Source organism: Ochotona curzoniae, unplaced genomic scaffold (genome assembly GCF_017591425.1).
Source record: "Ochotona curzoniae isolate NIBS_2020 unplaced genomic scaffold, NIBS_Ocur_1.0 contig_3622, whole genome shotgun sequence".
NCBI classification, from domain to species: domain Eukaryota; kingdom Metazoa; phylum Chordata; class Mammalia; order Lagomorpha; family Ochotonidae; genus Ochotona; species Ochotona curzoniae.
The window spans coordinates 3,855,578-3,872,409 of NW_024465926.1; the positions used below are offsets into that span (position 1 = coordinate 3,855,578).

The 16,832-nt window shown below is 44.8% G+C and overlaps 1 protein-coding gene across 1 annotated transcript in view; it reads right to left on the reverse strand.

Moving 5' to 3' along the window:
* The window catches only part of HSD17B2 (hydroxysteroid 17-beta dehydrogenase 2), a 60,675-nt gene that overhangs the window by 10,655 nt on the left and 33,188 nt on the right, over positions 1-16,832 (reverse strand). Inside the window, exons 2-3 of the mRNA XM_040982310.1 lie at positions 13,769-13,981; positions 8,528-8,713 (exon numbers count right to left, since the gene is read on the reverse strand). Coding sequence (XP_040838244.1) covers positions 8,528-8,713; positions 13,769-13,981 — 399 coding nt within the window. The remainder of the gene's footprint in view (positions 1-8,527; positions 8,714-13,768; positions 13,982-16,832) is intronic.

Here is a 16,832-nt window from a genome sequence, read left to right on the forward strand (position 1 = left end):
TATAAATTCTGAACCTGCACTTCAAACCAATCCAAGGGATCCTTTTGAATACTAACTCTTGACCATAAACTGAAGAAAGCATGAGTTTTCCTGTAGATACATGACATGCGGAAGATAGAAGGGCTGTGGCCTGAGTACGTCCTCTAAAGAGCACAGGCTGGAAATGAAATCCCCAGAGCAGCCTAGTGGGAGGTGGGAGCCTCATGAGGGCCTAGTGGACAGATCAGCGCTGTTTTCTTGGGTGGTAGAGTGATGAAATAAGGAGGACCTGATCAGCCACCTGAACCGTGAGCTAACAGTGCATTTCTGTTCAGTATAAGTTACCCGATCTCAGGTGTGCTGCTAATGCACAAAATGGACTAAGACAATAGGTATAGCATCTGAATTATGATGAGGCTAGATCATAGCCTACATTATCAACCTAAGCAAAAACATGCATTGGGCCAGATATTTAAGATGAATTTATCTTTTGTATTGTGTTTAATCCTGCAAAATGGCCAACATTAGACCAATTCATAAGCATAAAATGGAAGTACTATTGGGATAAATCTTTAGACCCAACCTAGTGGTGAATGTCTTCTGCCAGTGTTGATGCCCTCTTGCTCTGGACTGAGTGTGTATGTATTCCCCAGAATTTACATATTGAAGCAGTATTTGGAGATGAAGCCATTAAGTTTAAATAAGGTCAGAAAGATGGAACCCTTATCTGACTATTTGTCTCACACACACACACTCATCCTCATTCTTTCACTCTCCCTCTTTCTGTCTCTTGCTTTTCCTCTTTCTTCTATTTCCATCTCCCTCCCCTACACATACTTAGGAAAAGCCACGTGAGGTCATGGCAAGAAAAAGTCCCTCTGTAAAACAGGGAGACTTCTCACCAGAATCCAACCATACTGACACCTAGATCTGGAACTTCCAACCTTTTGAACTGTGAGAAAACAAGTTCACGATACAGAGGGTATCTGTGGTATGTTGCTATGGCAGCCCGAACAGAAAACACCCAGTCAACAGGATATCTTTTCAACAAACACATAGAGAGTGTGGACTCCTTCTATAGTTCCTTCACCTGGACTGCAAAACTTGACCCTTAGTTAACATGTGTCCACGTGAACACATCACCCCATTGATCTAAAACACACGTCCTCAACCTTTTCGGACTCTGCAAATGACTCACTGAACTTGCTCCCTGGCCTGTGGTCCCATACCTGGCAGACGCATAAATGCAGTCTTTACTTTGTCAGTCAACTTAGGGAGTCATTATCTTTGCTTTCCATTGAGATACACTGTTTGTACTGAACTAAAAATGGGCGGCTTGAAGTTAACATTTTGGAGCTGTAGAGACTCTCCTCCCTCTCTTCCCATCATGAGTGACTTCAGATCTGGTCTTTCCTCTCCTGGTATGGCATAGGCCAGTAATTGGTAACATTTCCCAAGATTTACCCAGCCAAAGGTCTTGATGCCCTTTGAGATAACACAGGGCCACATAGACTTCTTCATAGTGATCAACACCTCTATGAAGATCTCTGTTTTTCTAACCTGAGGCTATGTGGCTACATAAAAAATTATGAAAGAGAAAGGCTGTCACAAACCAGCACCCCATTAACACAGCAGGAAGCAGAACTTTTGCAGTCTTTCCACCTGAGGCTGTGTAGGAAGGGGTACCAAGACTGCCCGACTGCAGTAGCTTATCATGATCTAATAATCCAAGCCAAGACTAGCATGATCTTGTGTCAGGAGAACATAATGACGGCAGCCAGCCAGTTTCTTGCCTCCTGCAACGTCTACTGCAGGCAACTCAAAATACAAATTTTATGTCTTGGTCGAGCTTATCCAAATTGAAGAACATAAACCAGGCACATGACTTTAGGAGAGGTGGGTTTTCTAATGTCCACTGAACTTGGTGCTATGGAAACCAGTAAGACCTGACAACTTGACAATCTGCAGCTGTGACAAACTGTGGGGTAGTAAGGTCTTGTTAGTTCATGCATGGAGAACGTGCAGTGGCACTTGGAATTCTGCTAGAATTGCAAATCCTCAGGTTCCTCTCCACACCAGAAATCAGGAATTCTGGGAGTGAACCCAAGAAATAATAATAGAACTTAATTCACACCAGTTTCACCATTTTAAAGTGAACACTTCAGTGGCACTTGCTGTGTTTAGTTTGAATACACATCACCTCTATCTGGTTTCGGAACATTGAATGAAACCTCATACCCAAGCTGTTACCCTTGTTCTGCCATTTTCCAGGCTCCAGCTTGTTGGCTTTCTGACTCCATGGATTTGCCTGTTCCAGACATTTTTTGAAAGCAGAATCATACAATGTGTAGTATTTTGTGTCAGGTTTCTCTCACTCAGCCTAATGCTTAATAGGTTCATTGTCTGTGTCACACAAATTAATGCTTCACTTCTCTTCAAAGCTAAATGATACTCTACAGTACGATTATGCAACACTTCATCAATTGCATGATATGCTGGTGAACTTTTGGGTGGTTTCAACCTTTGTCTATCATGTGTATTATTACTCTGTTCAGCTGTGTGCAGATGTTTGTCTGAACACCTATTTCCTGTTTTCTTGTGGACATGGAGTCTTCATTTCTGTGAATTCTGCATCCATGGATGCAACTAATTATGGATTTTAAAAAGTTGTAGAAAAAATGTGTCTATACTTAATATGTACACTCTCTTTTCTTGCCATTATTTCATAAACAATATAGTGTAACAACATTTATCCAGCAGCTATGTTGTATCAGGTATTGTAAGTAATCCAGGGATGATGCAAAGCATACAAGAAGAAATGCATAGGCTGAATCCAAATATTTGAATTCCAAATCCACACTATTTTCTGTGAGATAAGGGACTGGAGCATCTTCAGAGTTCAGTATCCACAGGGGAAGGAGGGAGGGAACAAAAGGACCACCCTCTGTGGATACTAAGCGATGGCTGTGGACAGCTAGGAGTGGACATGCTGGGCCCCATGATAATCCTACATACTGAGATCCTGTAAAATGATTTTCACAACAGCTGCCCCATTATGCACTTTCAGCTGGTGCCTTTTTAGAAGCCTTCCTAGTGCTTCTGATGCTGGTGAGATTGAAAATACAGTTCAGGGACTAGCAGCCCATTCATAACTTACTGCCTAGTTATAGAAATGCAGAAACTTAGGCCCCATCAGACCAAACCAGTCAGATTCCTCACATCTAACAAGAGCCCCAAACATTTGTGTTTTGGAAGGACTGATGCAGGAGAAAGCCCTAAATTCCTAAAACATTTCTAATTATCACTCAAACAGACCGGAGGTAGGATGGCTTTTCTTTCTTTTTTTTTTTTTTTTTAATACGGTTTGTATTTTTATGCCCAGCACTTGCCTGTTAAGTTTTTGTTTGATAGCCTAGAAAAAAGGGAAGGCAATAGAACCTGGGTAAAACAGACCTGGATTCAAGCCCTGACCCCTTGGCTCACCAGGTGTGTAAACCTGAATGAGCGAGAGCTTGATCTAGAAAATGAATTCCTATCTGCACCCAGCTGGTGATAGAATTAAAGCGATTCCAGGTGTATAAACTTCTAGCCCAGCCCAGCATGCACAAGTTCACTCAATCTGGCTACACCCCTTTGCCTCATGACAGCTGGCAAGGGTGTCAGGGCAGAAAGTCTCAGCCTGGGCTTCGTGTCACACCTCTGAGTCACTAAGGGATAGGCTGCATGATTTGCCAAATAATTCCCTTAAGGCATCCAGTTTAGCAAGATAAAGTCCAGAAATGATCTTCCGGGGACCAGACAATGCTCAAGGCTGGACCCACCAACCCTCCTGGATATTTTCAGCTTGTAGATTCCCTCAGGTGGCCTACTTTGGTATAAAGTAACTTACCTGTTTGAAACAGATAGGTGTGGTGGGCAGGAATTCTTACTGTTTCTCAGTATAGAGGGTCTTATCTGTATGCCAGCAACTACACCCAACACTGAAAGCCCACAGTGCCGATATCAACAGCCAAGATCACAGGGTCTCAACTGGAGGGTGACATTTCCTCCTCAGGGGCTCTGGCTGAAAACTTGTCACAACTTGGGGGGTGGGAATTACTAGCCCTGGTGGATTGCGGACATCCCTGCTGTGAAGTATTCAAGAGTACACAGGAAAGACCCCACCCCTGCTGCAGAAAGAATTCTCTTCCCTAAGCTGTCAATAGGGCTAAGATTGAGAAATGTCCCTAGCTCTCATCAGCCCTAATGCCTTTGACAAATATCACCCAGGTGCTGTAGATGATAAAACAGATAAATGAGGTGACCTGGCCCTGTTTGCCCATCTGGGTAAGAGAGGAGAGAGATTCTAACCACCTTGCTTCAAACTCCCTGAGGCCCGAGTCACTGCACAAGGTATTATTCACAGTGATCTCTGTTTCAGACATGGTATGCAACTGTACACAAGTGTTTACTTCAGGATTTCTTAAGAGGACAAATGGCCAGATAAAGCTCTTAGATCTCCAAAACAGAAGGATTTCCCAACTGCCATATGCACCTCTAAATTCCTGTGATCCTTGGTTAAATATTTATCGAAGTGCCTTATCAGGATTGGGGTTAATAAAAGGTGAGCTATACTATTTGCCTGGGAAGGACAATAAACAAGTTACCACACGGGCCCATGTCTCCTGGAGTGGGCGTAGGCAAGTCTGGGTTATGGAAACCAGAGAGGCACAGACTTTAAACTGGGAGAAAAAAAATGTTTGAAATAGGAATTTATTAGAAGCATATGATATGCCATTAATTGAAAAGAATTAACTATTGATTCATAGAGAGAGCTAAGTGGGGATTGTAAAAACATGCAGTTAGCACTGTAACAAGCAAATTCTGATGCCTTGTTAAGGAGTCTGGCAGTTGAACTATGAAGAGATGCCCTGAAGGAATGGTCATATGATCTGGGGCAGAGGAGCCTTGCCATGACAGCTTGGTGCTGGGTACTGGAAAGTCCAGGCCTATGGGAGCTTGGGGGTCAACAGACTCAGGATACTGTAGATATACCTCACCTTTAGAGACATTGATGTGGACCCAGAAACCCAGGCCAAACCATGTGTTTTTCTTTCCTATTGCTGCTGTAATAAATTATCACAATCTTAGTGGTATAAACAATTCAAATGTACTATGTTATTCTTAGAGAGGCTTGAAATCACTGAGCCAAAAATCAAGGTGTCAGCAGAGTTATTCTCCTTTTAGCAATGACACCTGCATTCCTTGGTTCAGGCCCATTCCTCATCTACACAGCCAGTAGGATGCCATCTTTCAGTCCCTCTCTAGCTATAGCCCTGCTGCTACAGGGGCCTCTGTTGTTGAGTTAGAGCCCCGCCCCCCCATACACCCCTCCACACACACACATCTGGATCAGCCAGGATAATATCCTTATCTCGGGGTCCTTCACTCAGCCACATCTGCACAGTCCAATTTGCCATTTTAAAGTCACTTAGTCACAGGTTCCAAGGATTGGGATGTGGATATCTTTAGGAGCCATATTTGTACCTACTCATATCATCTCTACTCATTTTGGGGTCTAAGTTGGTTTACAGCCACAAACAACTGAAACAGATTTACCAACTCCAACTCAGCTGCTCCTGGCTGATCAAAGACTCACACTAAATCTACCCTACCAGCATTACTGTTATTCAGGAGATGATGGACAGAGTCGATGGACTCTCTGAAGAACCCTTCTGGTAAAACCTGACTGCCTCTCCCCTTCCATGTTCCCTGCTTCAAAATGAGAAAAATCACAGCAGCAAACTACTCCTAAGCAAGCACACTTTCCAAAACTTTCAAGACATACATCGTCCAGTTGGCATCATGTTGGATGTTAATTTTTTGCACATCTGTTAGTTCTTATTGCCTTTTATACATATTTTGAGTTTCCTAATCCTACTGTTACACTCTAGTTTTTTTTCCTCCTATTCAAAAATCTTTCCAATTTTTCACAAAACCCTCCAAGAAAGGACTAAGTTGCTTATTTTGTTGTCTGCTGAATTCCTTTGTTCCTATCTAAGAGGGTATTAGGGCCAGAATGGTGCCCTTCCCCTTCTTCCTGTAAAAATCCCTGTCAGAGCTTCAGCCCCAACTCCTGTGTTGGCAGGTAGGGCCTTAAAAGATGTGATTAAGCTTCAATACAGTCAGAGTTCGGTGCAGCATGACTTGTAGCCTTATCAGAAGAGGAGGAAGCATCAGGGGTGCACGCGTGCTGACACAGGTTCAGTCATTTGCACAGGTGATGAGGAGGTACAAGCCAGCAAGACAGGTTCAGGGGCAGTCAGCCCTACTGACATCTCCATCTTGGGCTTCCTGCCTCCAAAATTGTGAATAAAGAAATTTCTGTTGTTTAAGTCACCCCATCTGTGGCCCTTTGTAGTGGAAGAAAAAGCAAACACAGAAGCTGTGACCATCTTCTTCCCAACTCTCTGTCCTGCCAGATGCATCTGCCTCCTAGCTCCTCTGATTTCTTGCTGTTATTCAACAACTCTATAAAATACCATGGGTAGTTTCTGAGTCCCACAAGAGATCTTAGTTTTAGAGTTTCTCGGGGACAGAAGGATTTAAAAATGTGATGGAAGTAAACTTGATGCATTTTGTGGAAGGTGTAGAAGAAAGGGGAGACGGACACAAACATGAGTGAACCCAAGAAGGCTCAAGGCTCTGAAACTTGAAAAATAAGAAGCGCAGAAGGAAGTCAATAGGGCAGGATGTTCAGGCTGACAGCAAGCTTGGTTGTACACATGTCGCCTCAGTGATAATTCTAAGTGGAATGGAAACAGTAAGGCTGAGTGTGAAGAATTTGCACAAGGAAAGGTTGGGAATAGGAGTGAGATGCTTGATTTAGTTTAACACCCAAGGCTTCCCTTCTGTGGAAATAAATGACAATAAAGCACAGCATTCTGGCTTGGAACGAGTTTTAGAGGCCAAACAGGAGCTGCACCATGGGAATCTTCTGTACTAAAAGTCCTCCCTCACTCATTGCTTCATTCCATTTCACTTTCACACACTTGGCATTTTTTTATTCACTGAACATCTGCCACATGCCAGATACTGAGCCTGCAGTAGATACAAATATCCTGCATGTTAGCAGCAACAAAAGGAAAATTCTAGAAATGAACAGGCTACTTAAAGTCAGGAAGAAAGAGAAAAAAGTGAAAAGCATTGTCATCAGTGTGCCGAGGTGAAGTCAGTACATTGGCTGCATGAATGAGGCAGGAGGGTGTGACAGCTTGCCAGATGATCCAGGCTGTACCAGGAAATGGGGAAAGGTCAACCTTCTACAGAAGCCAAAATGTAAAAGCTTAGCAAAATATTGCAAATGTATGTAATTCCTCTGATTTCATTTTGCTTCAGCAAGGAAGCATAAAACGGGAAATACTTTGGGGTTCTCATACAAGCCAAAATATAATATCATTGCTTTTAACTGCCCTAAGTATCCCTCCCTCTGTCTCAGTCTTTTTTCTTCTTCCTCCTTCTCTGTCTTCCCCCCTCCCCACTGCCCTTGCCTATGCATTAGGGCAACTAGCTCTCCTCAGAGACACACGGAGTTTCAAGGAAGTCACTGAGGCGAAAATCAGAAAGGGAATGTGATGAGCAACAATCATGATTTAAGAAATACAACAAGCTTCTCCAGAAGAAATTTTTTCAAGTCTATTGCTCATATTATAACAAACACATGCCAAAAAAAAAAAAGTAACCAAACAAAAAATCCAGATGGATCCTTTATTTTGTAAAAAAACCTTCCTTTAAACCAAATGACCCGACAATAAGGAGCTGTGCTCATCTCTTGGGAGACAGAATCCTAAAACCACACTCAGGTCTTCAAAGACCCAAAAGACAATCCTGTAGGTATTCCCCCAAGACTTCCCCCAAAGCTGAGGAAGGTTCTATGGGAAACTCAGTTTAAAAGCAACTCTCATAGGAGAAAAGGGGTGGTGCCACAGGCATGAGCACCATGTGAGGCAAAGGGAGATTGTTTGGCCCTCAAGGTGTTGCCTGTTGTTGGAAGTGGAGAAACAAGTCAGGTGCCCCATCCTGTTCCAGCTGTGCAGAGGATGCTGAGAATGCTGCACAATGCTGGGGGCAAAACAGGCAAACCCCAGAGCCCTGGCAGCACAAAGGCAGGAAAGGTATTTGCCGACTCAGTCCATAGGGGAACAGAGTGTGCTGAGCTCACAGAGGGGTGAGAAAACAGAGCTGCCAACGCTACTGTTTCCCACAGCACATGGTATCCCTCCAAATCCAGGGAGCTTGGATGCTTGCAGTCAGGTTGTGAAAATGTGTAAGAATCCTGTATCCCCAGCAATGAGTGCATGACTTAGAAAATAGAAAATGTTATTCATACAAAGACTTGAAAGGAGAGAAAAATTGTACAGTATTAAGTTCAACAGTAGGTCCACAATCTAATGAATTTTGAGCCAGCTTTGCCTTTCACATGCCTGGCTTTCTAGTTCAACCCAAAGAATGCAGCCAGCCTCATGTTGTGAGAGGCACCCCATGACCCTAGAATAAAAAGTCAACTTACCTCCCATGCTGCTGATGTTTACCAGCCTGCCCTTGGATTTCCTAAGAAGAGGCAAAAATGTCTTTGTGACATGTACAGCTCCAAAGAAGTTCACGGCCATGCACTTTTTGTATTCGTTCATAGGAATGAGCTCCCCATCTGCAGGGAAGCCAATGATCCCAGCATTGTTGATCACAGCCCACAGCCCTGGGGACAGAAAGCAACAGACTTGAGGACAGGCAATGTTAGAGAATACAAGCATTTTTGAACACTTCAAAATCTGGAGTCAGATCTAGCACAACCCAAACTCTTGAGCCCCAGTGTCCCTAAATACCTAGAACTATGTCATGCAGCTAGGTAGGAAATCAGTTTGTGAAATATTAAGCAAGGTGATCTTGCAGATTCCTTCTTTGGCCTAAAACTGTTTTTCCAAAATCCAGGAAGCTGGACATTTCCTGTGTATGGGAAAGATGGTGAGCCAAGAGCATGCAGTTATGGTTCTGGCTGTAAAGTTTCAAAAGCATCCCACTTTCTCTTTCTGCCCCCAAAGGAGGGAGTAGAGACAGAATAATATCTTTAGGACAATGTAGGGTGACACAACAGCCTGTCTTCCCTTATTCCTACGTTAGAACAGAAAATGAGGAAATGGAAAAGCAAATTCTAAGACCTGAGATAATGGTGGGAATCCCTGATAGAGGCTCTGGGTCATTTTCCCTGAACCCCTTGTGGTGAGGAGGGGCTTCTTTAAACACAGGTCGTACACCCCAGAACTAGATATTCTTAGCTGGGCGTCTGACTGGGACCACGGGATCTTTATTTCTAATACAGCCAGGTGATTCTGATGCTTCTGGTCAAACCATTCTTGGAGCCCAGCAGGAGTGACTTCTGGCCTTCATTGCACATGAGTAATACTTGTACAGCTTGAAAATCCTAGCAGATAGGCCACATTCCAGTTAAATAGGTCAGCAATTCTGATTGGGGCTAGAAGAGGGACATGAACACTAACAGCTGTAAAAATTCCTTAGGTAGTCCATTGCACAACCAGGTTTAGGAGCCACTTCATAAATGGTAGGAAAATGTAATGCAAAAGCTCTAGGCAGTGTTTGGGTATCAGGGGACATCTGGAGCAGAAGTGAGAGCCCTGAATCCTTTTCACATTAGAGAAGCAGAGATAATAGGCTCTAAGTGTGTAGACAGACCTGAGTTTCCAAGCCCTCAGAAGGGGGTGACAGTGGGCCTTGAAGAATAATCCCCAAAGCACCAGCAATTGGTGTTGACAAGTGATTAGTTTGAAATGTATGTTCTTAAACCCCCACTGTAGACCTGCTGGATCAGAAACTATTGATCAGGAAGTGTTGCTGAGGCATCGATGATAGAACATACTTTGTAAGATCCTGATGCCTGCCCAAAAGCAAAGACCTTGGCAGAGAAGCCAAGTCAATCTGCATAGTAGAAGAGAAGGCACTAGCCCCAACAAGGCTGTCTGATGGCAGCAAGGAGCGGGTGGCAGAAACCTGCATGAAGACTGGCACACTGCTGGCCCTCTCAGCTAGGGCCCGTGTGAAGTGCTAACTACCAAAGACCAAGTGCCCTTCTCCAGGAATGCCCAGCTTACTTAGGAGAAACTGGGTGAGGTTTCGAATGATTGAGATGGGTTTTGCCACATGACAGAAGCCTGGCCTAAAATAGCAGCTGAACTGACCAGTAGAAGATAAAAACTACACTTCCCACACACCACGGGTGGATGGTCTGACCCTTACACAAAGTAGTGATAGCAAGCATCAGGTGAGATGGTGCCTGGCAGGTGGTGAGAGCTCAGCAACCATTAAGCTGGGGAGAGTGGACAGGGCATCTTGTTCACAGCAGGCACGGTTTTGGCCTGTGTGGCCTGATGAATACCTTTGGTCAGTCAACATGCAGTTTGAGAATGTCCTAGGATGAGGGTCAGCCAAGTTTCTCTGTAAAAAGCCAGATATGGAATGCTTTATCTTTGCTGGCCCTGCTGCCATGATGGTGTGTGCCAGTGACATTTTATTTATGGACACTGACATTTGAATTCTGTGTCATTTCAACATGTCAGAAAAAAAATTTTGCTCATCTCTTTTAGCTGCTTACAAAAATGTAAAACCCTTAGCTCACAAAATGGGTGGTGGATCCAGAGAACATTCTTTAAATAACAAAGTAAAGGGAGTAGAAGGCAATGGGGGATTACTAGGGGTTGAGTACGAGTGTGGCAGTGACATGGTACCATGAGAGTCTGGGGGTAGGGGAATGTAACCCCACCATCTGCCAATTCCTGCCACAGCTGGCCATTAAGTCCATTATACCTGCAGGTCTTGATAACAGTTGAATAGTAATCCATGTTAGTTAATAATTAACAGCACATAAATTCTAATTGAATACTATGCCTCATAGGCACACAGGACAGTTACTGACCCTCTTGTGGGAACTGAAGCTTTCTTATTTCTCTGAAGGCCCCAAAGGGTTCATTAACAACCATTCTTGTTCTGCTACTCCAAGTTCTGAGGCTTGAGAGGCTGAAAGTCAGAGAAACCCTGAGGAAGGCAGAACGTGTGCTGGCCACTCCACGTCCAGGATGCTGGGCACAAACCCAGGGGTTCACACCTAGAAAGCTGCTCATTACACCTCTTCATACCCAGATACCATTACAGGATTTCCATATCCAGAACCCCCTGCTTTTTCATTTCAGTAGAACCCAGGAGAATCTCTAATGGATGTCCCTTTATCAGATCCATAAAAGAGATAAGCTCAACTCCATAGCAAATGACTAGGCTGGAAGAGCTGCCTTTCTAGAACATAACTGTTTGTTGATAAATTGGCTAAATACCTAAGAACCAGAAACCTATGTTTCCTCTTCTCTCTCGTTTTTCAGATATTCAGCAAATATATACTAAATTCTAGGGATGGAAAACAGGAGTCTTTCCTGGTTGCTTACCTTGTGCTAAGGGCTCTTCTGAAGGCTGTCATATAATGGTTCATCCTTCAACTACAAAACAAGGCAGCCACTGTTACTCTCCCTTTCCTGGGAATGTCATGTGTAAGGAGGATGTAAGCCAGAGATGCCTGATACCACAGAGCTCTAAATGAAGCCAACAGAAGAGAAAGAAAGACAAATGACAGAGCTAGCAAATAGTGATTTGCTTAAGTTCCTGGATTCAGCTAGGTCAACAAGTCTTCTCAAGTATGTAAGCAAATACATTCTCTTCTTTATGTTGGAATTTTTTAGCTGAGTCATGTCACTTGTATCTGAAAGAGTCCTGTGAGGCACATGGTTCTTGTTTTCAAGGAAGTGAGTGGTAAAGAGTGGGAGGCAAACAGATATTTATAATATTTTGATAATAGAGATATATTCAAGACATAATGAAAGAACATTGGGAAGGGAATATAATAATGCAACTGGATCACCAGGAAAGTCAGGCAGATGTGGGAATAATACCTGTTGTTAGAGAAAACAAGAGTCTTAGGAAGAGAAATTAGAAGTGAAAAGGAAATTCTAGTAAGAGGATGCTGAATGTGCAGCGGTATGAAAGAAATAGTACACTCTTTTCTGGAAACCATTTGGAATTTACTAAGTGGACCCAGCAGGCATCTCAGATTAAGGTTTGGCAGGGGCCATGATCCTGAAAAGCCTTCTGAGCTTTGAGTGTTCAGGTTGCATTTCTTGGCAGATAGGAAGCCCTTGAATCAGTCAAGGAATGTCTGACAGAGCAATTCACTGTCCATAGGCCTAGCACATGGGAGGAACCCAACACATGGAAGCTCTGTGTGGAGATGGCTGGCACTATAGGATGTGCACACTGTAGCACTCTTCTCCCTTTGGCAAGGTAGAGGGAATAAACGGTTACAGAAAGGCCATCGTGGAACCCAGATGGGAGATAATGAGGGCCAACACTTCACCATAGTTGCCAGGTCAAAAGGACTGGACAATATATTCAAGGAGGTGGAGTCAACTGGACTCAGTCTACAAGGTACAGGGACAGGGGATAAGCTGGGGGTCTCAGCGACCATCAGATTGCTGACTTGAATGTGTGGTTGGACAGAAATAGCAGCATCTGAGACCTAGAACACAGGAGAGGAAACTGATTGGCAGCAGGGGAGGAAGATGAGGAGGTCAAATTTTAACTTGTTGAGGTTGCCTCTAGGTTATGAGTGGAGACAGCTAGCGGACAACTCACAAACCTGTAGGTCCAGATGTGCGAAAGAACTAGGTTGGTAATAGAGACTTGAAGTTACTGACATGAATTAATGTCTCCTGGATGTGGTTAAACATTAGCCTTTTCTGGGGGTGGGGGTGGGAGGGGGTAGAGACAGCTGGATCCCCTCCTACTGGATTTGAAGGTTAGAGACACTTGGCAGGAGGACCCCAAACAGGGCCCAAAGCTTCAGAAAAATCCCATACTGAGTTTTATGCCCATCTTTTTTTTTTTTTTTTTAACAAGGGACTCAGCATTTTACTTTTATTTCATTGAGGTCCCCTGAGTTACACAGCCTTTCCTGAGCCCTAGCTCACACAATTGAAGGCACTCCCCAGGTGATTTCAGGGTGTAACTGACCTGAGAACCCTGGTCTCAGGAGAGATAAGTATAGTACAGGGAATGTGGAGTGGGCGGCACTTTGGGGGATGGAGCCCTGAAAGTGTTCATGACAGGAGGAAGTTGGCGGAGGAAGCAGAAAGAACTAGAGACTAAGAAGGGCAATGAGGTAGAATGACCCCAAAGCTTAGGCTGTCATCAACATACTTTCACACTACAGAGAGGTTATGAGCTTGGTCTTCAGAATAACATTGACAGGCTTTGAAAAGCCAGGCAGGGTAGCAAGGTGAGAGTCAACAATCAAAATTCAGGATGAGGAAGAAAAAACGAAGGGCAACTGGGCTACTTAAACCCCAGCCCTGAAGGAAGAGAGGGGGAAAGGCAGTGGTTAAATAAGGATGGTGACATGAACTAGGTTTGTTGAAGTTGGGGGAATCTAATGCAGGGTAATATTGCACAGTCAAAAGCCATGGGAGTGAACAGGTAATTTGTGGGAGGGTGATCAAGAAGATGGGGGAAGGAATGGGATAGGGAATTCTGTGATTTCATTAAGGATAGGTCATCTCTGAGTCATTCCCGGTATCATAGTATCCATGGAGGCCCCAGTCAATACAGATGTCCTCTGGGCGTCAGTGGTCGGAGTGATGTAGAGGACACAGCCTCAGAGGCTGGAGGGAGTAGGGTGTTGATGCGAGGAAAAGAGCAGTACCTTTGTCCTTCACCTTCTCGGTGACTTTGCTATGAGCATCCTTGACCTGTTCGGGGTCGGTGACATCCATCTGGAGCACAGACAGGCGACTGGAGCAGTTTCTTCGCAACTCCTCTGCCCCCGAGCCTTGTTCATTCAAGACCCCAGCGAACACCGTGAAGCCCATCTTGTCCAGATGTTTGCAGATCTCATGGCCAAACCCACAGTCGCTGCCTGTAGAGAGTCAGGGGAGGGTGGGGTGAGCTCCAACCACAGGGACAGGGGAAGTCATGTATTAAGGAAAGCATCACACGCACTGATGATCTGTGCTCTGCAGATTGGGGGTCCTGAGGAAGTGTTTTGTTTGCTGAGATGAGAAATGGGCAGAGAAGGCATTACAGATGCATTTCTCAGTCTAAAAAAAAGAGGGAGAAGCTATAACTGCCCAGCATGGGAATATGTGAGTAAAAGAAAAGAGTAGAGGAGCCCAGGGGTGGCTAGTGGCTGAAGAACATGGGGGAAACAGGAATCTCTTATAGGAGCTTTGGACAAGTACCTCTGCTGGGTAGTATTTGTAGGATTTGGACCTTCATCATTGTGTGACATCTACAGTCAAATATTAATTTTTGTTTTTGAAGGCAATTAATGGGGTTGGGCATGGCCCAAATAAGCCTGCTAATTCTGAATTTCAAGAGATTAAACCTATAGCCACCTGTGTTGTTCATTTCCTCCTTGCTCTGGCCCACCCCTGAGCCATTGAGTAGACATCAACTCTGGGAAGAAAGAGCAGAAACCAGGCAGAAAGCCCCACACACTTGGCTTTGTGCAGATCCAACATAATGTAGCATGTCAAATACACATTAGCACTGCCAGAATTTGAGATAGGAGTTCAGTCAACCAGCTGGAAAAGTGTTATAGAACCTGGAAAAATTCTTTACATAGACACTCGGGATTCCACAAATGAAGACAGACATATAACCAGCTCTGAGCTTCTCTGTAATAACCTGATAATAGTTCATACAATTCTCCAGTTTTGGTGATAAGAAATCATTTCATGTTGACTGTGTCATGTGATCTTTCCTCTAAGCCTTGAGTGACTTCCCTCATCAGCAGCTGGGAGATGTAGTCAAATCCTAAATCCAAGTCCATGACTATCCATCATTCTGGACTACCACATTCTCCTTCCTCTGCAGAAGCAGAGACAAGAGGCGCATCAGATCCAGGGGCCCATCATCTGCTCCCCACACTTGGCTCTCACTTTGGTATGTTCACAGACTTTTTAGATGTGTCACCATCATTGATACCAGGTCTTCCCCTATCCCACAGTGGTCCCTAAGATGACAATTGTCCTGTATAATTTTATCCCTTGAGTGGCTGATTGAACCATGGTCAGTCAACCTACTCTACTCAGAAATGTAAAACTGGCTGCAACATGCCAAGCAATCTTCATTACAGCTTGGCCCAAGCTATGGTCTGATAGTATCCCCTTCAAAACTGAAGTGTGGCAGCTTTGAGGATTAAGAAGAGGGAGCCTGGGGCCCAGCATGGTAGTCTAGTGGCTAAAGTCCTCACCTTGCATGTGCCAGGATCCCATGTGGGTCCCAGTTTGTATCCCAGCTGCTGCGCTTCCCTTCCAGCTTTCTGCTTGTAGCCTGGAAAAGCAGTTGAGTATGGCCCAAAGCCTTGAGACCCTGCATCCATGTGGGAAACCTGGAAGAAGCTCTGGGTTCCTGGCTTCAGATCAGCTCAGCTCTGACTGTTGCAGCCAGTGGGGAGTGAACCAGCAGAAGGAAAATCTTTTTCTGTGTCTTTCCTTCTCTGTGTAAGTCTAATTTTCCAATAAAAGTAAATAAATCAAAGAAGAAGAAGAAGAAAGTGGGGACCTGGCTACAACACCTGCTGGCAAATGCCAAAGTGAGGCAGGCCATGTCAAACTTGGCTGCAGCACCAACCAGCACACGTTAAGACTGGGTAAGGTGGGTAGAGGGCGGAGGTGGTGGCAAGAACACTACAGGTGCTGCAGGGACTGCCCTGCTGGGCCACTGTCCCTGCTGGTGAGCATGTGAACTGGGGCCAGGGCAGACCAAACTAGGCAGAGTTACAACATCTGTTGGACTGCATGTGAGCTGAGTTATGGGGAAAGCCAGGCAGAGCTAACTGACTGTCACACACCCAGTGGTGCATGCCTGAGCCAGAGTAAGTGCAGGCTGGTTGGGCTTTACTGCAGCATCAACTGGCAAGTGCTGGAAATGGGGGCAAGTCCTGTCAAGCTAAACTGTAGAACCACCTGGAAAATACAGATCTGGGGCTGGGAGTGAGCCTAGTAGGAAACTGTGGGCACCTCTCTGATGGATTACAGCTCCCACCAATGAGCATGAGAACCAGGGCAGGGGTAAACCTGGCTGGAAGGGTGGTAACACCTGACAGCATACTGTGGGCACAGCAGTGGGGTCAGTTGGGCTGAGCTAGGCTGCAACATCTATTGGTGTGTATAAAAGCTGGGATGCAGGACAGGCTGGACAAGACTACTGCATAGACCAACATAAGTAGGAACAAGGGCTGGAGGCAGGCCTGGTAGGAATTTGGGGAGTTCACTCTGACTAGGCTGTAATTCCCACTGGTATATGTGAGGGCCAAGTGTTTGGTGGGCAGTGTTGGGCTGGGCCACAGCATCCATCAGTTTGCATAAGTGATGGAGCTGGAAACAGAACTGACCCAACAACTGCAACTGCTAGTATGTGGGTAGGCTGATGTGGGTGATGGACTGAGCCATACCCCGTAGTGGCAAACACATACAGGAGTCAGGTCTGGGGTCACCTCTGATGAGGTTTCTTTGGGGACCCTCCACACCCAACTGGACTTCTGGACTCAAAAGTCCAACCACAGGGAAAATTGCAGAGTTTGTGGAGTGCATGTGTCAGAACTGGATCTTTTCAGTTGCTGAAAATGATATAGTGGACAGTATGCTGATGTACATGGGAGATATGGCAGTTCATTGGGGCCTGCAGAAGACATCTAGTACCATAGCAGATGATAGAGGGCAGAAAAAATTGGACAACTCTCCCAGCCAAACTTTGACAGTAAG